This window comes from Prionailurus viverrinus, chromosome B4 (assembly GCF_022837055.1).
Source record: "Prionailurus viverrinus isolate Anna chromosome B4, UM_Priviv_1.0, whole genome shotgun sequence".
Taxonomy (NCBI): Eukaryota; Metazoa; Chordata; class Mammalia; order Carnivora; family Felidae; genus Prionailurus; species Prionailurus viverrinus.
Window position 1 is genome coordinate 32,816,245 of NC_062567.1, and position 26,140 is coordinate 32,842,384.

At 42.2% G+C, this 26,140-nt stretch overlaps 1 protein-coding gene across 1 annotated transcript in view; it reads left to right on the forward strand.

Annotated features, from left to right (window-relative positions):
• Positions 1 to 249: 249 nt before the first annotated feature.
• Positions 250 to 26,140, forward strand: part of CACNA2D4 (calcium voltage-gated channel auxiliary subunit alpha2delta 4) — a 111,624-nt gene continuing 85,733 nt past the window's right edge. The window contains exons 1-8 of the mRNA XM_047866840.1: positions 250 to 425; positions 4,205 to 4,286; positions 6,064 to 6,180; positions 11,690 to 11,749; positions 13,903 to 14,065; positions 14,428 to 14,559; positions 24,495 to 24,555; positions 25,215 to 25,365. Coding sequence (XP_047722796.1) covers positions 250 to 425; positions 4,205 to 4,286; positions 6,064 to 6,180; positions 11,690 to 11,749; positions 13,903 to 14,065; positions 14,428 to 14,559; positions 24,495 to 24,555; positions 25,215 to 25,365 — 942 coding nt within the window. The remainder of the gene's footprint in view (positions 426 to 4,204; positions 4,287 to 6,063; positions 6,181 to 11,689; positions 11,750 to 13,902; positions 14,066 to 14,427; positions 14,560 to 24,494; positions 24,556 to 25,214; positions 25,366 to 26,140) is intronic.

Sequence of the window (26,140 nt, forward strand, 5' to 3'; positions counted from 1 at the left end):
AGCCCCCTCCTGGAGCCTGCTGGTCAGGTGGGGCGGCTCCTCTGTGCACTGTACTCTGTAGGCAGAGAGAAACCCCCACCCCTGCCAAGCGTTGCAGCCAAGACAAGACAAAGCTGGGAACCCCAGGCTTGCCAGGAAGGCAGAAGGCCTGGGGCTGTCCCAAGGATCTAGGTGACAGGCAGACAGAGCTGGCGGTTGGAGACTGCTCTCTTCTCTCCCTGCCTTCACCCCGAGCCCAGCAGAGACACCATGCCAGGACTCCCCAGGTTCCACTTAGACACCAGCGCCCCCCACAGCAGGAGGCCCTGCCACCAATGGCCAGGGTCCTGGGCCTCCTTGCAGAAGACCGTGGTCATCCTGTGCCTGCTACTCTCCAGTACTTCTCTGTCCCCCACACACGCGCAGACCGAGATTCCTCTGGAAACGTAAGCATCAAGTTCACCCCAACCCTCTAAAATCTTCTGGCCCTTTCCTCCCTTCCTTCCCCCTGTAGAGCTCAATCCTCTGTCCACCTTCCCACCTGGACCTCTAGCTTCCCTCAGGGCTCCCCCTGGGGGTTTCCACTCTCCCTTTCCCTCCCTTCTTCCCACATTCTGCCATTCAGGAGCCCCACCTGCCACTCCTCACACCTGCTGACTTCAGGCAGAACTGAAGTGAGGGTCCTCATTCCTCTGGTTGGCAAGCAGCATCTCAAGCTCCTGCAGGCCCGATGGATGCTCCTTCCAGGATAATCGCTGCCATTACGCCCCTGGCAGTGGGAGATGTGCTAGCTCAAAATGATCGTCGTGGCTCCCCAAGGATTTGTTGGGAAATTTGTGTTTTGACATTCTGAAAGGGTAAAGCAGTTCTAAACCAACAAAATGGCTCATGCAACCGGGAGCTGAGTAAAATTGGACTTTGGTCACCTTAGTCTTCCCTTCTGCCTCCTTCCAGGCCCCCTTCTACATTCTGTCAATCAGCCCAGCTCCAGGAAAGAATCTGCTCTCAGTCATTTACATTTTGGTATAAAGTTTAATTGCTGTGCAACCTCTCTGAGAGTGTCTAGTTTTCTGTCCTTTGATCATGTGGTCCTATTAAGAAATGCCGATGTATGTGGGGAGCAGAGAACTCTAGAGTAAAGGGGGCAGCTTGCTCAGTCCATATCTAAGCCCAGCTACTCACGACCAGCAAAATAGGCTACCAGAGCCAGCTGTCAACCTCATTTCTTAACAGAAGTGGAGACAGGGAGGACAAACAATGCACATTATGTCTAGCTTTGTTGAGCAATGGATTTGAGCAGCCTTGTTTACACTGGATTGTATAACCTCTACTTTTTCTATGCCTAGTACAGCATTAGGTGCTTTATAAATAATATATTTACTCCACACAGCAATGCAATGAGGTGGGTGATAGCTTCCCTATTCTGTACTTGAGGAAATAAGCTCAGAGAGGTTGGATGACCTCCCCAAGTTCACACAGGCAGTAAACGGAAGTGCCAGAATCTAAACTCAAGTCAGTTTGGCCTGTGCTTCACCTGTTGCTGGGCTATAAGACTATCTGTTGCTGAGGGAGATGTTGAGAATAAGTTTCAAGCCCCAGAATACACAACAAAATTGTAGAAGGGGAACTCCAGGAATAGGCTGAGTGCTGAGTAAAGATGCTGGAATCCAGGTCTTTGTTGAGGAGAATGGCAGACTGGACCATCTACTTAGAAACCTCCACGTTGGCTGAGATTATTAGCCCTCAAACCTGCCTGTATCTGCACCTGCCTCTTCCTGGGAGCTGGACCTCTGCCAGGCCCTTGACAAAACCCCACCTCTCTCTCCTGCTGAATCCTCTTCCACCCCGATGACATTTCATCTCCCTTGTGTCCAGCTGTGCCCTTGCTTCCTGCTCAGCCCTCAGCCTCCACCACCTGCCCAGGCTTCTACTGCCCTCCCAAAACTGTTCCCATCGAGATCTCCAAAGATCTCTTCCCTGCCCAACCCAGTAGACATTCCTGGCTCCATCTCCCTGGACTCTCTTTTACTTGAATCTCAATGCCTCAACTTCCATTAACATTGTGCTCCTCTGGGACTCCTTGGGCACCTGAGCTGACCTTCTGTCCTCCTCAAGCAATTCTTTCCCTTTTCCTGCCCCCCAGATTGTTGGTGCCTCCCAGGGTTTTTCATCAACTCACAGGTCTTCTCATGCTCCACACTCTCCTTGAGAGAGCCCATATACCTTCAGAGTTTCAACTCTACCTATGTACTAATGACTCTCAGCCCTATCTCTACTTGTTAGACTCACATACCATTGCCTGTGGACAGCTCTTTCTAAATATCTTGTGAGGTTTTAAGTTTAAGTTTGTGTCTTCCAAGATATAATGCAATTGGTACCTTCTGGAGTTGTGCAGTGCACAACATATCCTACAGCACTCAGTAGCTTTGCAACAGGAACCTCACATTTATATATCCCAAGAGACACTCATCACCTTCCACCCTCTCAAACTTGTTCCTCCTGATCTTCCTGATAATTCTCAATAGCACCACCATCAGCTCAACTACCCAAGCTAGAAACCTGAAGTCATTTTTGACCCCTCCAAGCTCTTCTATACTCTCTACCTAGAAATCTCTTTGGCAGGCTAAACTCTCCCAAACTTCTTTTACTTTTCTTTCTTTTCTGTGCTTTTCTTTCTTCCCTCCTTTCTTTCTTTCTTTGGGTGACAGGGAGAGTATGAGCAGGGAAGAAGGGCAGAAGGAGAGAGTGAGAATCCTAAGCAGGCTCTACACCCAGCACAGAGCCCAATGTGGGGCTCGAACCCTTGCTGTGAGATCATGAGCTGAAATCAAGAGTTGAATGCTCAACTTACTGAACCACCCAGGTGCCTAAACTCTCCCAAACTTCTAACACTGAACTCAGATCCCACTTGTCCCAAGAAGCCTCCTGGTACCACCACTACCCTCCCCAGCCCTTTGCAGGGCTGGGATCAGCCCTGCAATGGCACCCCTCCCCTTCAAACATGTATTATGCTATCTGTATATGGAGGGGTGTCCTTCTAACTGAGGGTTTTACAAAGATGAGGAAGGACCGTGATATGACTGCAGTGCTGTGCACAATGGCTGGCACACAGTAGGACCTTAATAATTATTGGTTGAGTGATTGAATTAATGTGGACCTTGACAGGATCATGAGGGTAAGCTCCTTTTGCTCCATCTGGAGAGGCTCTGACACAGTCCTATGTATTCTCCCCAGGATGCCACCAGCCTGCCCAGGTGGCAGGATCTTGGTGCACTTCTGGGGACGGATCAGAGGTCAGGGCTTCTCTACTAGGCTGCCTGCACCCAGGGTGAGGGGTTGCTTCCTCACACCCTCCCTGTCTGGCCTGCTTTCTGCCCCACAAAAGCAGCTCAGAGCCTCTTCCTCTGTCCCTGGCCTCATGTCCCCTCTGAAGTTTCAACAGAGGATTTGGCAGCCAGTCGTGACCTTGAGCAAGGCACACTGAAGGGCACAGCCCATTAAGAAGCTGCAGTGGTGCCGGGGCGCCTGTGTAGCTCAAGTCAGTTCAGCATCCAACTCTTGATTTCAGCTCAGGTGATGATCTCAAGGTTCCTGGGATCAGCCCTGCAATGGGTTCTGTGCTAATGGTGCAGAGCCTGCTTGCAATTGTCTCCCTCCCTCTCTCTCTCTCTCTCTCTCTGCTCCACCTCTGTGCTCTCTCTCTCTCTCTCTCTCTCTCTCAGAATAAATAAGCATTAAAAAAAAAAGTTGCAGTGCTACCAAACAGTTCCTGTTTCCACCCTCAGTATTCTCCCCACCCTGGTCTGGGCCTGTCCATAACCTCTTCCCTTTCTCTCCTCTCTGTTCTCCACCCACAAACCAGAACCCTTAGGGGTTTGGGATCAGGGTTTGCTTCCCAGTTCATCTGCCCTGCCCTGAGGGCAGCTGCTGTGCCCCCAAAAGGTCCTCTAGGTCTCCTGCCTGGACCAGGAGGGATGGTAGCTCTTTGTGGGTGTTTCTGGGTGTAGGTGGTGTGTACGTGCATCCATGTATGTATGTGGGTCTCTCTATGTGCCATGTGTGTCTCTGTGTGTGTATCAGCGTGTGTGTGTGTGTGTGTGTGTGTGTACACGCTGGTGTTCTATGTGCATGTGTGTGTGCATATATGTGTGTGCATATATGTGTCTCCATATCTGTGTGTCTGTGTGGTGCATGTGTATACACATGTACTTTCATTCCCCGGCAGAGTGAAGCTGTGGGCAGACACCTTCGGCAGGGACCTATATGACACCGTGACCAAATACTCGGGCTCTCTCTTGCTGCAGAAGGTCAGTAACCCCCTTCCAGGGAGCTCACAGGGGGCAGTCAGTCAGGGACTTCCTCCTGATGGAGAAGCAGAGTTCTCAAGTCCCCAATGTCCATGCTGTAAGGGGTCTTAGAGATTAATCCATTCACCTCATTTGCAGATGGGGAAACTGAGGACCGGGGAGGGAATGATTTGCCCAAGTCACAGATCAAGTCAGTGGGGGCGGTACTGTGAAGTGGCCAAGAGCACAGTGTAGTGTCAGCTCAGATGCCCCAAAGGCTGATGCCAGCATGCTGTTAGAGAGATGGGGGTGTGTGGCTATGAAGAAGAAAAGGGAGAGGGAGCAGGTGTAGGCAGAGTGGGATGCTCGCCTGACTGTGAAGGGTATGCAGAGGAAGGAGAAAGGGGTAAGTATCCTGCAGGTGCTTGGGCAGTAGAAGGAGATGAGAGGGCCTATGGCCTCTGCAGACAGAGCTTCCCTTACCTCCAGTTCTCAGGACCTCCAGCCCTGCCGCAGCGCTGCCAACCGCCCACACCGGCCCTCGCTGAGGCCTAGCCCGTGCATGGCTCAGGGCGGGAAGCAGTGTCTGATGGACAGGATGTTGCACCAGCTCCCTCTACGCCTTTATTTATTAATTGCTTTTTGAGCAGATTGACACCAAGCTTGTCCTCTCATTGGATTATAAACAACCTCATTCTCTCTAATGTTTATAACTTCCAGACTGGTTTTAGTAATAGCTTGCCATCCTTTATTATTACCATTTGCTAAGAGCTTTATATTCACGCTTTAATTCATTAGGTGAGTACGATCTTCACCATTTTCTAAATGTTGCTAAGAGTAAACCCCCAGGGTTTTATGCCTTCGCAAGGCCACGCTGCAGCCCTTTCCTCCGGCCCGCTGGTCCTTGGCTGGCGGGAGTGGACCGGACCGGAAGTCCTGCGCTCCCTGCAGGCCGCTCCAGCAATGACAACTCAGACCCTTTAAGCTCACTTGGAGCTTCTACATTGCAAAGCACTTTACTCATTTGTGCCTTCCAACCCCGGGTGAGGGAGATACAGCAGTAATTACGTCGCCTCGCCGTTTTGGGTAAAAGCATTCTAGAGCCTGCTCTAAAGCCGTGCAAATGTGACGTTTTGTAGATGAGGAAACTAAGTAACTCGACTGTCACATGACCACTAGCTGGCCAAACTGGGTCATTAGACACACGCCAGGTGAAAGATTATCTCCTGCGGGCCCAGAGAGTAGATTTGATCCCAGCTCTCTTAATTCCTAGGCCTACTGGCAGTTCTTTGGGCAACCTGCAGCTGCTGCCAAGCTCTGCCCCAGCAGTGAGAATCTCAGTTCACATGGATGTGAGAAGGGGCCACACTGATACCACTAGGTGTCAGGGAAAGATAAACTGATGTCTCACAGTCCCTGTGAGCAGCCCAAGGGAGGCAGCATGACTGCACAAAAAACATGGAATTCTGGGCGCTCTCCAGAATTCCAGGATGAGGTTCTCCATTCACTAGCTGTGTGACCTTGGTCAAGTTTGTTGACCTCTCTGAGCCTCAGTCTACTCCCTTTTAAGGATATTAACCACAACATCTCCAGAGTTCCTGGAACAGAGAGGACATTTGATAAGAGACAACTATTAATGTTAGTGGGGGAGATTATACAAGAAGGGGAGGGCCTGTCCTTGCCTCTAGTCCAGTCAACAAGACTTCACAGGTGTGAATACACTAGTTGGGAGGTTGGAGGCCACACATAATCATGTACAAGACCACAGGTGCCCATCTCTCCCACTTCCCCTACACAGAAATACAAGGATGTGGAGTCCAGTCTGAGGATCAAGGAGGTGGATGGCTTGGAGCTGGTGAGGAAGTTCTCAGAGGACATGGAAACCATGCTACGCAGGAAGGTGGAGGCTGTCAAGGTACTCCAGGTCCTATGATTTGTGGGGGTTCCATCCCAGGGCCCGTGACACCAAAATGACACTCAGTGTTGTGGCCCTGCATCCTCTTTCCCACACCATCCTCTTCCTACCTTATGAGTGTCTGCTTTGTATCCCCATGAGCCTAAAGATCCTTGTAACGGAGAAAATGATGGCAAGCAAGGGGAGCGAGAAGGGGCCTGAGATTTGAGTTCTGCCTTAGGGAACAATGTCCAATACAATAGGATCAACCTACAGTGTTAAGAGGGACTCCGCATCACAACCTCACATTCAGAGACTGGCAAAGAACAGGTACAGAGTGAGGTCTTAGGAGTCAGCTGCTGAATGAACAGGTGGATGGCTGGATGGCTAGTGGGTGGGAGGGAATATAGCTAGATGGAGAGCTCAAAAAGCGAAGCTCCTTCATCTCCTCTCCCTTCTGTCCTCTCCCCTTTTCTCCTTCCCCTACTCCTCCCCCCACCTTCTCCTCCTCTGTATGCCAACCCATCCGCCATGGCTCTCGAGTGCTCAGAGGGCCATCCAGACAGCAGAAGTACTTATAGTGCTGGGCCTCATGCACAGGTGATTCCCTCACTGCACATCCACCAAGCCTGGCTTGGCCCTGCTAGAAACAGAATGTGTCCCTTCCCTAGCATGAAGGGACTGCCCTGATATCTGTGGGGATTTGGTTGCTTGGAGAGACATAGTTCCTGATCCACCCATCCAGACATCTGGCCATCCAAAACCAGTGTTGTCCCCAAAAGGACTCCCTTTGGGGAGCCAGGAAAACAAGGAGAGAGGAGATGGAGCTTGGTGGTAGGTTGTGCAGGAGAGGCTGAGGACAGGGGTTAGGGAGAGATCTGGCAGTGCTGACAAAGCAAGCTGCAGCCTGACCAGGGTCCTGCCCGGCTCCCCACATCCCCATCAAAGCCCACTGCCTGGGAAGCATCAGTGTCAAAGTCACTGAGAACTTCTTTCCCACAAGTGACAATTTGCAGCCTCTTTTCTATAGCTTAGGGGCAAGGGATCTCAGCATCAGAGAAGATACTTGGGGACTGGAAAGCCCATCCTGGACAGTAGGGGGACAGTGACCTCACATACAACCAACGTGGGCAGTAACGCTTGCCTCCTTCCATCTTCAGTGTTGTTTAAAACATCTCTCTGGGCACAGATGTTGGGCCCTTCCATGGGGATGCCCTGTGGAATTTCTTCATCACATCCTAGGATTTGGTGCTTGAATTATTTGACGCAATATACAGTTATATGAATAGAGACCCGGAGAGGCTTAGTAACTTGCCCCCTAAAAAAGCCAGAATAGGAGCTCAAGTCTTTTTTATTCCCCAGGTTTATTGAGGTGTAATTGACAATAAAAAATTATAGGGGCGCCTGGGTGGCGCAGTCGGTTAAGCATCCGACTTCAGCCAGGTCACGATCTCGCGGTCCGTGAGTTCGAGCCCCGCGTCGGGCTCTGGGTTGATGGCTCAGAGCCTGGAGCCTGTTTCCGATTCTGTGACTCCCTCTCTCTCTGCCCCTCCCCCGTTCATGCTCTGTCTCTCTCTGTCCCAAAAATAAATAAACGTTGAAAAAAAAAAAATTAAAAAAAAAAAAATTATGTATATTTAAGGTGTGCAACCTGATTACCCAATAATATACATATACATTGTGAAATATTCACCTCAACCAAGCCAACCAACATCCATACCTCGCACTTTTCCTTTCTCCCTTCCTCCTTCCCTCCCTTTCTGCCTCTTTGCCTGCCTGCCTTCCTTCCTTCCTTCCTTCCTTCCTTCCTTCCTTCCCCCGCTCCTTTCCTTCCTTCCTCCCTCCCTCCTTCCTTTATTTATTTATGTGTGATGAGAACACCCAAGATCTACCCTCTTAGCAACCCTCAAGAATGCCAACATTCAAAACTGCCAACTAAAGTCATATTGCTGTACATCAGTTCTCTACAACTTATTATCTTGCATAACTGAAACTTTATACCCTTTGACCAACATCTCCCCATTTTGCCTTTCCCCCATCAGCTCTTGGTAACTGTTTCTATGAGTTTGATTAGTTTAGATTCCACATATAAATGATATTATACAATATTTGTCTTTCTGTATCTAGCTTATTTCACTTAGCATAATGTCTTTCAAGTTTACCCATGTTGTTGCAAGTAGAACGGTTTTCCTTTAAGGCTGAATAAAGATAGAATAGAGAGAGAGAGAGAGAGAGAGAGAGATCACGTTGACTAACATTTAGGTTGTTTCCCTATTATTGGTATTATCTTCAGTGAAATGGGAGTGCAGATATCTTTTTGAGATCCTGATTTCATTTACTTTGATATGTACTCAGAAGTGGGATTGCTGGATCATATGATAGTTCTATTTTTAAGTTTTTGGGGAATGTCCATGCTGTTTTCCATATGGTAGTACCAATTTATATTCCCACCAACAACGCAGGGATTCTCTTTTCTCCGCAGCCTCACCAACACTTGTTATCTTATGTCTTTCTAATAACAGCCTTCTAACAGGTATGCAGTAGTATCTCATTTGTGGTTTTGATTTGCATTTCCCTGATGATTTGTGAAATTGAGTACCTTTTCATATATCTGTTGCTCATTTGTATGTCTTCTTTGGGGAGCGCCTATTCAGGTCCTTTGACTTTTTTTTTTTTTTAACATTACTCAGTGCTCATCAAGTTGTACACTCTTAATCCCCTTCACCTATTTTACCCATCCCCCACTCACCTCCCCTCTGGTAACTGTCAGTTTGTTTCCTATAGTTAATAGCCTTTTGTTGTTGTTGTTGGTTTCTTTTTTTGTTTGTTTGCTTTGTTTCTGAAATTCCACATATGAGTAAAATCATATGGTATTTGTCTTTCTCTGACTTATATCACTTGGTATTATACCCTCTAAGTCCATCCATGTTGTTGCAAATGACAAGATTTCATTCTTTTTTATGACTAATATTCCATTGTACACACACCACATCTTCTTTATCTATTCATCTATCAGTGGACAGTTGGGTTGCTTCCGTATCTTGGCTATTGTAAGTAATGCTGTAATAAACCTAGGAATGCGTATATCATTTTGAATTAGTGTTTTTCTTTTCTTTTCTTTTTTGAGTTCTGGAGGTGGATGGTGGTGATGAATTAGTGTCTTTATTTTTTTTTTGGTAAATACCCAGTAGTGGAATTACTAAATCATCTGGTAATTTTATTTTTAATTTTCTGAGGAATCTCCATACTATTTTCCACAATGGCTGCACCAGTTTACACTCCCACCACCAGTGCACAAAAGTTCCCTTCTCGCCACATCTTCATCAGTACTTGTTATTTCTTGTGTTTTTTATTTTAGCCATTCTGACAGATACAAAGATATATCTCATTGTGGTTTTAGTCTGCGTTTTCCTGATTATTAGTAATGTTGAGCATCTTTTCATGTGTCTGTTGCCCATCTGTATGTCTTCTTTGGAAAAATGTCTATTCAGTTCTTCTGCCCATTTTTAATTGTATTATTTGGGTTTTTTTTCTGTTGCCTTGTATAAATTCTTTATATATTTTGGATATTAAGCCCTTATCAGATATCATTTGCAAATATCTTTCCCATTTGGTAGGTTGCCTTTTTGTTTTGTTGATGGTTTCCTTCACTGTGCAAATCCTTTTATTTTAGTGTGGTCCCAATAGTTTAATTTTGCTTTTGTTTCACTTGCCAGAGGAGACCTATATAGAAAAATGTTTTTGTGGTGAATGTCAAAGAAATTATTCCCTGTGTTTTCTTCTAGGAATTTTATACTTTCAGGCCTCACATTTAGGTCTTTAATCCATTTTGAGTTTATTTTTGTGTATAATGTAAGTGGTCCAGTTTCATTCTTTTGCATGTAGCTCTCCAGTTTTGCCAACCATAGGTTCACTCTGTTGATTGTTTCCTTTGCTGTGCAGAAGCTTTCTGGTTTGATGCAATCCCCTTTCTATTTTTGCTTTTTGTCTGTGTTTTGGGTGTCACACGCTCCCCCAAAAGACCAGTGACAAGAAACTTTTTCTCTATGCTTTCTAGTAATTTTATAATTTCAGGTCTTGCATTTAAGTCTTTATTTTGAGTTGTTTGTATTTGGTATAAGATAAGGATCCAATTTAATTCTTCTGCATGTGAATATTCAGTTTTCCTAACACCATCTATTAAACAGACTATTTTTTTCACCATTGTGTGTACTTAGCACCCTTCAAGATCAGTTGTTTTAAATGCTGGATTAGAGGTGCATGTGTATTAAGTGTCTGACTTCAGCTCAGATCATGATCTCATAGTTTGTGAGTTTGAGCTCTGTGTCAGGCAGCCTGGAGACTGCTTTGGAATCTGTGTCTCCCTCTCTCTCTGCCCCTCTCCTGAGCTTATGCTTTCTCTCTCTCTCTCCAAAATAAATAAATAAAACATTTAAAAAATTTTTAAATAAATGTATGGATTTATTTCTGGGCTCTCTATTCTCAAATTATTTCATTTGTCTATATGTTTTTTCTGCCAATACCAACTGTTTTGATTATTGTAGTTTTGCAATATATTTTGAAATCAGGAAGTGTGATGCCTCCAGCTTTGTTCTCCTTACCCAACATTGTTTTTGGCTATTCATGGTCTTTTGTGGTTCCACATGAGTTTTATGGTGGTTTTTTTTTCTGTTTCTGTAAAGAATGATATTGGGATTTTGATAGGGGTTGCACTGAATTTGTAGACTGCTTTGAGTAGTATGGACCTTTTAACAATATTAATTCATCCAATCCATAAAAAGGGATCTTTCCATTATCTGTGTCTTCTTTAATTTCCTTACTTCCCATCATGTTCTGTAATGCTGACATCCTTCTTTAAAAAAAATTATGGTAAATACACATAATATAAAATTTACTATTTTTACCATTTTAAAATGTACAATCCTGTGGCATTAGATACACTCTATGCATCTATGCAACTCCGATCACCACCGAGTTCCAGAACTTTTCATTACTTCCAGACTGAAACCCTATACCCATTAAGCAGTCACTCTCACTCCCCAGCTCCCAGAAACCACTAATCTGCTTTTTGTCAATAGATTTTCCATTTGAATATTTCACAAAAATGGAATCATATAGTATGTAACTTTCTATATCTGGAGTCTTTCACTTAGCTTATTATAGGTCATACAGAATAGCTTTACTGCCCTAAAAAATTGTCTGTTTTCTGCCTATTCATCTCTCCCTCCCCCAAACCTCTGGCTAACACTGATCTTTTTACTGTTTCCATAGTTTTTCTTTTCCATAATGTCATAATGTCATGTAGTTGGAATGCAGCAGGTAACCTTTTCAGACTGGCATCTTTCACTTAATAACATGCATTTACCTTATGGCTATTGTGAATAGTGCTGCTACAAACATTTGTGCACAGGTTAGTGTTTGAGTACCTGTTTTCAGTTCTCTTGGGTATATTCTTAGGAGTAGAAATTGTTGAAGACCTACTGGCCTTGTTTTGCCCATTCATTCTCCCCTTTGTGTTTCCATCCTTCAGAATCTGGTAGAGGCTGCTGAGGAGGCTGACCTGAACCATGAATTCAATGAATCGCTGGTGGTGAGTCCTGCTCCCAGAGCTGCTGCTGGGAGGGTATGATGACTAATCACTAAACCCCCGCCAAGAGCCAGGGTCCCTTGGGTATAAGATACAGAGGGGTGGGGGAAGGTAGACAGTCCAGCACCATCTTTTAATGTGCATAGGATATGTATGACCATATAATAGCTTGATTCTGAAATACTCTCCAGTCTTTTCAGAAGAGATTTATGGACCAGATAGGAGAGAAAATTTTCAAGACTTTTCAAGACTTCCATAAACATTTTTTGCCCAACCACCATGTGCTAGCCTCTGGATAGATAAAAAGTCAAGAAGCTCATAGACCAAATAACTCTAGCATGAGGCATATGTAACAAGTCCATGAGAGTTGGTAAACAGAGTTACAAGAATGCAGAAGGGAAGGAGTAGAGGCTCAGAAAGTCCTGCAGACAGGGTGGCATTAGGACCAGCCTCAGGCTGAGTGGGATTTGAACAGGAAAGGCATGGAGAAGCTGAGGGAAAAGAAAAGACACTGAAATAGGAAAACACAAGATAGAGGAAATTGTGAATGGTCAGTTCTGTATGTCCAGGGGATGGTGAAGTAGAAAGTGACTGTGGACAGATAGGAATCTGGCCTCAACTCAGCCTGGAATGTCACAGACTGAAGGGTTTGAGCAGGGGAGGGACACAGCTGGATTTGTGCTTTAGAAAGCTCTTGTACCAAAATGATTCTTCATCCTGATTTGGGACATCAGTTCATTTAGTCGGCCCTTAAACTGGGTAGGTGCATTCAGTTCACACTGAATTGTATCTAGCTGAACTCCCAACTGCTCTTCATCAGCTTGAATGGCATACCCACTCTTTCTCTGAATTTCCTGTTTGATTAGAACCTGTAAAGTTCTATGGGAAAGGTCCATGAGTTTCCTCTTGTATTGTGCAATTTTGGCCATAGTTGTGGTTTGATTCTTCTGTAATTAGCTAATCTTCAGATATGATATCTAATCTGGTCTGCTGTTGCTTAGTCATCTGATCTTGAAACTTCAGTCTTCGAAGAAGTTTTTTGAAACCCACCATGAGTACCAGAATTAACTTTTCAGAATCAGGGTTATTCACCTTGGCTTGTTCCCAGATAATAGGATCAACACCAGCAGGAGGATAAATGTATGTCAGTTTTTATATATTTGTGAATTCATCTGTGGGAGGAGTAAAGGAAATCCAGGAGTATTTAATGATTGTGGTTTTCATTCTATAAAGATTTGAAAATATTTTTTATATTATTTTACTTATTTGGAATTTACAGAACACACTTAAGCAATTAGGATATAACAAAACTACATTTTATCATTTTTTCATTTTTGCAACTTTTTTGCTTTAAAAAGCAAATCTGTCCTTAGACCTTTTTATTTCTAAAAAAATGATGAAAACTTAAATCAATTATCGATTGTAAAAAAAGAAAGAAAGAAAGAAAGAAAGAAAGAAAGAAAGAAAGCTCTTGCAGTCAGCAGTATTGTGGTGTGGGGCAAGACATAGGGTGCCCTGAGGGGGCTGTTCAAGATGTGAACCAGGTGGTGTAGAGGGAGTGGGGTAGGTCTGATCATGGCTCTAAGTGTGGTATTCCAAGTAGACCCTTTAACACTACATGCTAGAGGCAGAGAGCACACTGCTGGCTCCTCAGAGGGACACGGGGGCCACAGACCCTGCCTCGGGCCCAGGCTGAAGGCTGTTTTCTAAAGAGAGAAGCCTCACCTCTCAGGACCCACCACTCTGGGTTCCTAGGAGCCCTCCTACACTGGAAGAAAATTGATGGTGCCCATGAGGCTGCCCCTGTCTCTTTACTTCACCTTGGACCTCTACCTACCCGTCTCTGGCTCTGATCTGGTCATGCCCACACATGACAAAGTGGAGAACTGAGGCAGTAATCTAGACAACTTACATCAAAAACCAAGTGAATCAACCATGCTCTCCAACTGTCTGGGATCTGTATTTGTCCAAATGTGTAATACAGGTCACTGCCTCAGTTGTCCATGGATGTTGCTTGTATGGATGCTGTCAGCCCGTCTGACCCCACCTCTTACATCTGAGCGCTCTGATCTGTGCCATTTCTCTTTCTCTTTCTCACCTTGTATGTCTCTTGTGTCCACACTGTCTCTGTGCTGCTATTTTCTTTCCACCCCTAGTTTAACTATTACAACTCTGTCCTGATCAACGAGAGGGATGAGAATGGCAATTACGTGGAGCTGGGGGCTGAGTTTGTCCTTGAATCCAATGCGCACTTCAGCAATCTGATGGTGAACACCTCCATCAGCAGCGTGCAGCTGCCCACGAACGTGTACAACAAAGGTAGCTCCTTTGCCCCACCCCGCAACCTGGCACTCTCTCTTAACAGTTTGTAGTTGTTAGGTGGTACTGGTGAGTTTTAAAGATTTGCCTCCATTTTCCTGAGAAGACTTGAGGAGTCTAATCTGATTCTCCAACCTCCTTGACTGGGGAGAACAAGAAAAAGTATTCTACGCCAGTTTCGGCTGGAAGAAAACTCAGCATTCCTGGATTAGAGGGTGTGAGTGTGGCTCGCCAAATGCAATGTAGCAGAAAGTTGTAAACAACAGCACTGCAGGCTGCGTGTGTGTTTGGCAGGTGAAAGATGGTCACTGTTTCTTCTGATTTAGTTTCTCTGCAGTTCTTTCTATAATTTCAACTTTTAGACCCAGACATTTTAAATGGAGTCTACATGTCTGAAGCTTTGAACACTGTTTTTGTGGAGAATTTCCAAAGAGACCCGACACTGACATGGCAATATTTTGGCAGCTCCACTGGATTCTTCAGGATCTATCCAGGTAGGGATATCAGGAGGCATCTCCGTGGTCTTCTGAGCTTTTCTGGGACAAAGGCAATAAAGACATTGAAGATGGGCCCTGGCACTCAGATCCCCAGTAAATGGACACCCCTCCTGTCCAAAAGCATCTCCAACCCACATTTTGACACCCTTCACAACATGATAAGCACATTTACAATAAATAGCTGTTGAATGAATGAATGAATGAATGAATGAATGAATGAAACTATCAAACACCATGGTAACTAATCACAAAATGCCCACATTAAACTCTTGTCCTATGAAAATCACTGTGGAACATGCAAAGGAAGATAAAACAATTCTGGATCTTAAGAAGTTTACATTCTAATTGGAGAAATGGAGCATATTCACTTGAAGTTTTCAACAGCAATGCACAAAGTGTCACCAGTTAGTATGTGATTAGTGGCAAACTTAATAGATGGCACGGGAAAAGTCCCTTGTCCATCAATAAAAGTAGAAAACAGAAACATCTACCACGAGGTTTGCATTTTACTCCAACCCATTTTTATATTTTAGCACACTCCTGAAAGTCTTGAAGTTGCCCTGTTTTTCTGAGACAGGAAATCAGAAGTCCTAAAAGACCCTTCTGTGTCCCCAGGCTGGAAAAGCTAATTCTTCTGCAGGAAGACACAGGGATCTTAGAACTCACACACAGGGTTTTAGCATGCCCCTGTTTCTCTGCCCAAATCCACAACCAGTCACTTTCTTTCTCTGCTCTCTGCAGCCTCAACAAGCAAGCTCATCCCTCTTCCTTAGAACAGCCCTTAAAATGCTTGAAGACAACTCACATGTCCCTCAGGTCTTCTTCAGGGTCCAATTCCTGCACATTTCTGCCACATCCAGAGACATCAACTTGTGTGCAGACAAAACAGTCCAGATATGGCCCATCAGTCTATGAAGAGGGGAGGCAACTTCTCACATCCGCACCCACATTTATAGATATATATCAGCCCTTAGGTGCACAGTATTGGGGTGACCATAATCCATGGTCATGGTACACTGTTCTCATGGGTCCATGCAGGCCTATTTCTGTGTTTTTTTATTTTTATTTATAATACAGTGAATGCTTGTATTTACATCACCAACGCAAAAACTAGAATGTTACCAAACCTCTATTTACTTATGTGCTCCTCCTCTGGCCTCTGCCCCTCTGACTTCTCCCTGATTTCACCCCCTTCAACTGACCAGGTAACAACTATTCTCCACTTTGAACTTATCCCTCTATTTGACTTTTTTGGCTCTCTGCTTAGTTTTATATCATTTTTACAAACACACAGACATCTCCCTAAACAATATATTGTTTTGTTTTGCTTGTTTTTAAAATTTATTAAACTGGTTTTGAGTATAGACTTTCAGAGTTTGCTTTTTCATTCAGTATTATACTAGCAAGATTCATCTGGACTGTCACATATGTCACATATGTACTTTGTCATTTTTTTCTATATCATATTCTTGTGGGCCAATATGGCAGTTTATTCATCCTCCTGATCCTATCTGGGTTGTTTGCAATTTTTTGTTTTTCTTCTCTGTTTTTTTTTTCCTTTTAAGAACAGTGTTGCTATGAATGTTCTTATACATGTCTCCTGAGACATATTCTGAGAATTTCTCTTGGGTATGTACCTAGGAATGGAATTGCTAGGTTATGAGATATGTGACTGTTCAACTATGACAAGAAAGTGCAAAATTGTTCTCCAAAATACTTGTACCAATTATATTCCCACCAGTCATGAATAAGAGAGTCTGTTGACCCACATTTTCTGAAATCCTGGGTATTGTTAAACATTAAAAGATTTTGTTAATAACCCTTTAGTATAAAATGGTATTTCACTGGTCTGGCATTGCATTTGGCTGATCAGTTGTGAAGCTGAGTATCTCTTTCTTCATATGTCATGTATTGTATGTATTTCTTCTTCTGTGAATGCCTATTATGGCATTTGTCTAATTATCTATTAACTTTTCCAATGTTAATCCATCCTTACATTGATATGAAAACATAACTTGATCATAGTAAATTAGTCTTTTGTGCATTGCTGGATTTAGTTTATTAATGATCTTGTTTGGGATTTTTTTGCACTCATGAGTGAAATGGTCTTGTAAATTTTTTTTCTTATACTGTCTTTGGTTTTCAAAATTATAGTAGGTTCAAAAAATAAACTGGGAAGTATTCCTTCTTTTTCTGGTTCTTAGAAGTATTTAAATAAGTTAGACTGATCCTTTCCTTGAAAAGTTTGTTAGGATTCATCTATAAAACCATATAGACCTGATGTTTTCTTTATGGGGATATTTTAAATTACCACTTCAATATATTTAATACTTGCAAGACTCATAAGATTTTCTATTTCTTCTTACTTTGGTAAAATTCTTTTTCTAAGAATCCATCCCTTTCATCTGGGTTTTCAAAACTATTTCCAGGAAGCTATTATTCTATCATCTTTTTAATCCCTGCTGTATCTATAATTATGTCCCCTTTTATCTATAGTATTACTCATTTTTTTCTTCATTATCCTGCCACTGGTTTCTCTATTTTGTTAGGTAGGAATCATCTTTTGTCTTCGTGGACTGCTCTCTATTGCATCTTTGTTCTCCAAGTCATCTGTTTCAGCTCTGAGCTTATCTCCTGTTTTCCCTTTCCTTGAGTGTGTTCTACTGTTCTTCTTTCTAACTTATTAAATTGGACATTTAGCTTTAATTTTAAGCCTTTCTTTATGTCTAAAATAAGCATTTATGGCAATACCTTGGCCCTAGAAGCTCCACTTTTGCTGCATCTCACAGGTGCAGTTAGTAGTGGTTTTTAAAATTTTTAATCATGGTAAAATACATATAACATAAAATGTGCCACCCTAACTTATAAAATGGAATTATGATTGATATATATTATATTAGTTTCAGGCATACAACATAATGATTCAATATTTTTATACATTATGAAATGATCACCTAGAAAGGTCTAGTTACCCTCTGTTACTATACAAAGTTATTACAATATTATTGACTATATTCCCTATGTTGTACATTACATACTTGTGACTTATTTATTTTATAATTGGAACTTTGTACCTCTCAATCCCCTTCACCTCTTTTGCCCATTTCCCAACCCCTTCCCTCTGGCAACCACCAGTTTGTTCTCTGTATCTATGAGTCTTTTTCTGGTTTTTGTTTGTTCATTTGTTTTTAGATTCCACATATATGGTATTTGTTTTTCTCTGACTTATTTCACTTAGCATAATACTCTCTAGCTCCATCCATGTCTTTGCAAATGGCAAGATTTCATTCTTTTTATGGCTGAGTACTATCCTATTGTATATATACACCACATCTTCATTATCCATTCACATATTGATGAACACTTGGGTTGCTTCCATATCTTGACTATTGTGAAGAGTGCTGCAATGAAAATAGGGGTGCATATATCTTTTCAAATTAGCATTTTATTTTCTTCAAATAAGTATCTAGATGTGGAATTGCTGGATTGTATGGTAGTCCTGTTTTTAATTTTTTGAGGAGCCTCCATACTGTCTTCCAGAGTAGCTGCACCTATTTACATTCCCCGCCGAGAGTGCATAAGGGTTCCCTTTTCTCCATATTCTTACCAGCACTTGTTATTTCTTGTCTTTTTGATAATGGTTATTCTGGCAGGTGTGAGGTGGTATCTTACTATGGTTTTGATTTGCACTTCCCAGATGATTAGTGATGTTGAGCATCTTTTCATGTGTCGATTGGGCATCTCTTTGGAAAAATGTCTGTTCAAGTCCTCTGCACATTTTTTAATCACGTTGGTTTTTTTGTTGAATTTTGTAAGTGTTTTTGATATATTTTGGATATCAACTCCTTACTATATATCACTTGCAAATATCTTCTCTCATTTAGTAGGTTGCCTTTTGTTGATGATTTCCTTCACTGAAAAATTTTTTTATTTTGATGTAGTCCCATTTTTATTCTTATTTTTTTATTTTAGAGATAGAAGGACCACAGGTGAGCCCAAGTTGGAGAGAGGGGCAGAGGGAAAGGATGAGGGAGAATTTCAAGTAGGCTCTATGCTCAGTGCAGAGCCCAATGCGGAGCTTGATCCCATGACCCTGGGATCATGACCTGAGCTGAAATCAAGAGTTGGACACTCAACCAACTGAACCACCCAGGTGTCCTGATATAGTCCCGTTTTATTTTTATTTTTGTTGCCTTGCTGAGGAGACCTATCCAAAAAAAATATTGTTAAGACTGATGAACTTATTGCCTATGTTTTCTTCTAGGAATTTTATGGTTTTAGGTCTTACATTTAGGTATTGAATTTATTTTGAGTTTATTTTTTTATATGGTGTAAGAAAGTGGTCTGGCTTCATTCTTTTGCACTTATCTGTCCAGGTTTCCCAGCACCATTTATTGAAGAAATCATCTTTTCCCCATTGTATGTTCTTGCTTCCTTTATTGTAGATTAATTAACTATATAATTGTGAATTTATTTCTGGGCTCTCCGTCCTATTCCATTGATCTATATGTCTATTTTGTGTCAATGCCATACTGTTTTGGTTACTATAGCTTTGTAGTATAGTTTGAAATCAGAGCAATTGATTCTTCCAGCCTTGTTCTTTCTCAAGATTGCTTTGGCGATTTGGGGGGTCTTTTGCTGTTCCATACAAATTTTAGTATTATTTGTATTAGTCCATCCTACCTACCTTTAAGTGTATGATTCAGTGGCATTAAGTACATTCATAATATTTTGCAACTATCACCACCATCCATCTCCAGAGCTGTCTTAATCTTACAAGATTGGAACTCTACCAATTTGAAAAAATAACTCACCGTCCCTTTTTCCTCTCAGCCTCTGGCAACCACCATTCTTCTTTCTATCTCTCTGAATTTGACTACTCTAAGTATCTTGTATAAGTGGAATCCTACAATATTTGTCTTTTTATGCCTGGCTTATTTAACTTAGTGTAATGCCCTCCAGATTCATCCATGTTGTAACATATGTCAGAATCTCCATCCTTTATAAGGCTGAATAATATTTCATTGTATGATAGATCACATTTTATTTACTCATTCATCTGAAGATGGACACTTGAGCTGCTGCTTCTACATTTTAGCTATTGTGGATAATGCTACTATGAACAGAGATGTACAAATACCTGCTTGAGACCCTGGTTTTGGTTATTTTGGGTATGACCTGAGAGGTGGAATTCCTGGGTCATATAGCAATTCTGTTTTCAATTTTTGGAGGAACATCCATACTGTTTTCCATAGTAATTATACCATTTTACATTTCTACCAAGTGCATAAGGGTTCCAATTCCTCCCCATCCTTGTCATGTGAAAAAAAAAAAATTGAGAGTAGCCATCTTAAGGATATGAGTGGTATTTCATCATGGTTTCGATTTGCATTTTCTTAATGATTAGGGATGGTGAGCATCTTCCCACCTGCTTATTGGCCATTGTGTGTCTTCTTTGGAAAAATGTCTGTTCAAGTCCTTTGCCTATTTTTGAATTGGATTGTTTGCTTTTGTTGTTCTTTAGTTGTAGTTCTTTATATTTGGTAGATATTAACCTCTTATCAGATAAATAATTTGCAGATATCTTCCATTCTGTGGTTCTCTTTTCACTCTATTGATTGTGTCCTCTCATACACAGAAGTTATTGCCTGTGTTTTTTGTGTTATGGTAGTGTTTAAATTATCATTTGCTTCTAAATATTGTTAAATTTCCTTGCGATTTCTTCTTTGATCTTTTAGTTATTTAAAAGCGTATTATAGGGGTGCCTGTGTGGCTCAGTCAGTTGAGCATTCCACTCTCAATTTCAGCTCAGGTCATGATCATGGGGTCATGGGATCAAGCTCCATGTCAGGCTCCATACTTAGCATGGAGCTTATTTGGGATTCTCTCTCTATATATATATAATATAAAAATTTTTTTAATTTATAAAATTTCTAAATATGTAAGTATTTTATACTTATCTTTTTTAAATATGAAATTTATTGTCAAATTGGTTTCCATACAACACCCAGTGCTCATCCCAAAATATGCCCTCTTCAGTACCCATCACCCACCCTCCCCTCCCTCCCACCCCCCATCAACCCTCAGATCGTTCTCAGTTTTTAAGAGTCTCTTATGGTTTGGCTCCCTCCCTCTCTAATTTTTTTTTCCTTCCCCTCCCCCATGGTCTTCTGTTAAGTTTGTCAGGATCCACGTATGAGTGAAAACATATGGTATCTGTCTTTCTCTGCCTGACTTATTTCACTTAGCATAACACTCTCCAGTTCCATCCATGTTGCTACAAAAGGCCATATTTCATTCTTTCTCATTGCCAAGTAGTATTCCATTGTGTATATAAACCACAATTTCTTTATCCATTCATCAGTTGATGGACATTTAGGCTCTTTCTATAATTTGGCTATTGTTGAAAGTGCTGCTATAAACATTGGGGTACAAGTGCCCCTATGCATTAGCACTCCTGTATCTCTTAGGTAAATTCCTAGCAGTGCTATTGGGTCCTAAGGTAGATCTATTTTTAATTTTTTGAGGAACCTCCACACTGTTTTCCAGAGTGGCTGCACCAGTTTGCATTCCCACCAACAGTGCAAGAGCGTTCCCATTTCTCCACATATACTTATCTTTTTATTATAAATTTCTAATTCAATTTATTTGCATTCAGAAAACATGGCATATGTGGTACTGATTTATGTGAAGTTAGTTGAGATGCCATCAAGTACGTCATCAAACTTTATAAGTATTCCATATGTGCTTGAGAAGAATATGTGTGCTCTAATTGTTGGATGAAAAATTCTGCATATGTTGGTAATCAAGCTTGTTAATTGCATTGTTTAAATTTTCTATTTCTTTGCTGATTTATGTCTGCTTGACTCTCTTTAGTCCCTTTGACGCTTTTTGTTTTAAACCTATTTTGTCTCATATCCACAGAGTGATACCAGTTTGCTCTTGGTTAGTATTTGGGTAATACATATTTTTTGCCTCCTTTTACTTCCAACCATCTATGTCATTTTCCTTTAATCATATGTCTTGAAAATAGCTCATAGCTTTTCAATTTTTATCCAGACTGACAATGTCTTTTACTGGTTGGCAAGTTAAACTTGTTTACATTTATTGTATTGAAATTTGTAAACATGCTATTATATGATATTTAAAATTTTTATTGGTTCTTCTATTTTTATGTTTCCTCTTTCCCCTTTGTTTGTCTTTTTCAGAGATTGGCATTTTTGATAAATATCTCCTTCCCTCATTACTTCTCTATTTTTCTATCAGTTTAGAACTTATCCTTCTGTTTCTTTTAGTAATTACCCCTGAAATTTTATCAGGCATACTTAACACATGATGTTAAAAGTAAATAATATTTTTACTCTTCCTCCAGTCACAAAAGAGCTTTAGGACTCGTGCTTACGTCCACTTCTCCCACCTTGGCTTCCATTCTATTGTCATGTAATATATCCCTTTTTTGATCCCCACAAATTAGATACTATGCTGTTACTTGAGACAGACCTGCCTATTTGGAATGGACTCTTTGTTTACTATTTTATTTGCCCACCATTCCTTCATGCATCCCAAGCTGTCTTTTCAAGATCCTTTTCCTTCTTGAAGTAAATGTCAGAAGTTCCTTTCCGGTGGGTCTCTTGGTGGTAAATTGCTCCTGCTTTGTTTATCTATAACCGCTTTATTTTATCCCCACTTTTTTGTTTTGCTTTTTAATTCATCCTTTTTTATTCTTAGGAGTTACACAAATCATTTCCTGTTGTCATCTCATTTAAACAGAAAAGGCCAAGTCTTTTTTTTTTTTTTTTTTTGGAGAGGAGTGACTAAGCCTGCATTTGATGACACACCCCTGAGAAATAGCACAGAGAAACTAGAAACCCCCAAGCAGATTTCAGAAAACACTGTTGTTCTCTATCAAAACTGTTGTATTCTCTAATGATTGTTTGGCTGGGAATGCATTTCTAAATTCACAATTATTTTCTCTCAACACCTTAAAACTGTGTTTCTACTGTCTTCTGACTTCCATTGATGTTGTGAAAATCTGCTATCAATTTAACTGCTGTTCCTTTGTAAGCATTCTCGCTTTTCTGGCTGTTTTCAAGGTATGTATGTATGTATGTATGTATTCGCCCTCGGAGTTATGCGGTTTCACTACTATGTGTCTACATGTGGATATCTTATTTATCCTGCTTGGGATATGCTGTGCCTTCTAGATCTATGGATTCAGACTGTTTCTCAGTCCTAGAGCATTTGCCAACATCAGTTCTGTGACCATTGTTTTTCCTTGCGCTCTCCCTTTTCTCTTTCTACAGCCCCAGCCAGATATATATTAGACCTTCTCATTCTAGTCTCTGGGAGAATCTTTCAAATGCATGGATTTTCTCTTATGCAGACCTCTGTCTGCATAATTCGTTATGCATTTTTTTCAACATTTAGAAAAATGTTCCATATTCTTAAGGCTGTTTCTTTGTTCCTAATCACTTCTTGTTATTTATTTTTCCTGATGATTTCTCCAACATAGCTATCTTCTACTTTGTATTTGGTAGTTTCAATACCTGTAATCCTTGGGAGGATACAGCTGATAGTTCTTGCTTCTGCTGACTCTCACTCACACTGCCTGTTTCTTGTGTTTTTGGTAATCTTTACCTGTGAGACCACACCATTTCAAGAGTCAAGCTTCCCCCCAAGAGGACCACTTCTGTTTCTTCTTGGAGTTGAGGGTACCCCCACCAGGACCACTAAACCCCTCTTCCAAGGTTTTGGTTCAGAACTGAGAACCTTAGACACAGTTTCTCCTCCTCATTATTGTTCTAAGGATCAGATTCCCCACACCTGTGCTTCTGCTATAGGAATGTGTCCTTTGGAAAGCCCTACTTCTCACAGCTGCCTTCAGGTCTACATAAGAGCCATTGTTACTCAAGCTGTCACCATGCTGTGGTCCTGTTTCTTCCTTCCAGGCCTTGGCTCCTGGCTGCCCGGGCCCCTGCCTCTCACTCTTGAAACTCGGCTTTCACTTGTTTGGTTTTGGGGGCATGATCACTGAAAACATCTCCTACCTTTGAGACAAGCAATGCTTCAGAGGGTGTACCTCATCTGAAGTCTAACTGTTATGGAAAAGGATGATCCCTTGGAGCTTCTAGACATTCGTGATACTGACACAACCTTTTTTGTAGCCCAAACATAACCAACTACACTTTCACCTGTTATTTTTAATCTCCTTATTTTGAACTCACTATTCCCAACCATTAAAATCTTTCAAAAGAGATTCTATCATTGGTCATGTCAGTGTTATCTGTGCATTGTGTACATTTATCCAAGTTTTTGATCAGATGAATAAGACAAAAGCATTCTGTGAGTGCTCAAGGTAAGACCTTTCGTACTCATTCATTCATTTTTCATTCAAGTAACAAACATTTATTGAGCATCAACTCTGCTAGGTACTATGTTAGACACTATACTAGGCCCTGGAATCCTTGACTTCAAGGAGCTTACAGTCTTATAGCCAAATCACTTCTCCTAGCGATCTTAATTAAGCTGAGTAAAGCGGGTGAGCTAGAGAACAGAGTACCTGGCTGTTTATCGCTCTGTCCATGTTTTGCTGATGGTAGTGGATGTTAACTGTCATACCTCCTTCAAGCTTCCCCTTCTACAACTTGATGTGAGGTTCAGTCACAAATGGGTCCCAGGTATCACATTTTGAGGGGCCTGTAAAAGTAACCCCAACTCTGGGTCTGGGCAGTGTTGGTGGTAGGTATCCCTCCATAAGTTGCCCTTCCTCCTTGCCTGCTGCCTCAGTTTACAGGGTGTGATCTAGTGGTCCCACACCTGCTGTCCAGGTCCACTGCTGGCCCTGCCTTGGGGGTGGCCAAACTGGACATTCTGTGCTCTTTACTGAGTGCTCTTTATTGAGCTGGTAAAAGAACCAGCCCTTATTTCCCCAGGCATCAAATGGACGCCTGATGAGAATGGAGTCATTGCCTTTGACTGCAGAAATCGTGGCTGGTAAGAGCTCCAGGGGAACGGTGTCTGGTGCTGGTATCTCTCTTATAACCTTTGGGTTCTGCCCAGTTCTCCTCCAGTCACTGCCCAACCCCCACCACCAGCCAAGGGCCTCAGGTGTGTAGAACCTGAACCCAATGCAAAAGCAGGAAGAGTTGCCAGCTGTATTTCCCTTCTCTGCAGCTGCTCTTGCTCTAGGATTCATCACATTTGTCTTTCTTACCCCAAACCTCCTTCCAGCACATTGAGCTGTCTCCAAATCAACCCTCTGCCACACTCTCCCCTCCCTTCACACCCCTCCTCTGGCAGATTTGTAATGGAATCTGAGGGTGAAATCCAGCTTTCTCCCTTCCTGCTGCCTGTCCCTCCAGGACCCTGGCTGGTCCAAAACAAAAAGGACAAGGGTTACCACCGGGAATGAACCTTCCTCCCACCTGATACATCCATTAGATGAGCACAGTCCCAACTTTTGACCCCAAAATGGCTTTAGAACTGTGCTGAGTGGTTATGGGACATGATAAAAGCTAGCATTGATGGATCATTGCCCTGAACCTTGGGTACACCTGAGCCACAATCTGAATAGAAATAACAAGAGATTCAGTTGGGTGGCTGTTCTGGCTTTAGTTTTCCCATTATTGGCCTGTGCTTTCTTTCTGTTAAAGGTATATACAAGCTGCTACTTCTCCCAAGGACATAGTGATTGTAGTGGATACGAGTGGCAGCATGAAGGGGCTGCGGATGACTATCGCCAAGCACACCATCTCCACCATCCTGGACACACTGGGGGAGAATGATTTTGTTAATATCATTGCGGTAAATGTGCCTTCCTATTCTAGAATAGCTTTCCCCAGAAAAAAAAAAAACCTTTCTGCCTGCACTAGAATGACCTATACGTACAATCACTTGATGCTTCACACTGTAGAATGATTCTCTTCTCTGAAGCTGGGGCTTCTAACCTAAACTGGACCAAGGGTGGGCTTTAAGGGATCCACAGAGTTTCTGAAATTGTGTGTAAAATGTGTGCATCCACTTTTCTGATTCCACAGATTTCATCAATTTCTCAGATGAGTCTGAGAATAAAAATTAAGAGACACTTGCCCTGAGCAGATACTTAACTCACCCCCATCCATGTGCTCTTGACTGGTACCCATCACTGGAACAGCCTCTCCATTATGCTTAGGATGAGTGAGCCCTGCGCTCTTGCTTTTTACATTCCCAGTCCCCCATCTTCTTCGTCCCACCAAATCCAGACACATTAGAAGGGGAATGTAGGTAGTGGACGCTAGAAAGGGACCAGCAGACCTTGGTCCTTCTTGCATGGCAAATCTTCCTGAGGATAGCTCTAGACAGGATAGGTCTTCCTGTCCTAGAAAAATAATGAAGGAGAGGGATGAAGCAGAAAGAAATGGGAAGATAACAAGTCAGAAGAATGCTTTCAATGCAATGAAAGAGCAGACCAGTTCAGCCCTCCAAGGAGGCAGAGTTGACTGCCACCTTGGGGGCATCAATTTGAAGGCACCTGATCCAAAGCTTTCCCCATCATTCTGTCACATTGCTGAAAATGCTTGTCTTCAATGGAATTTATATA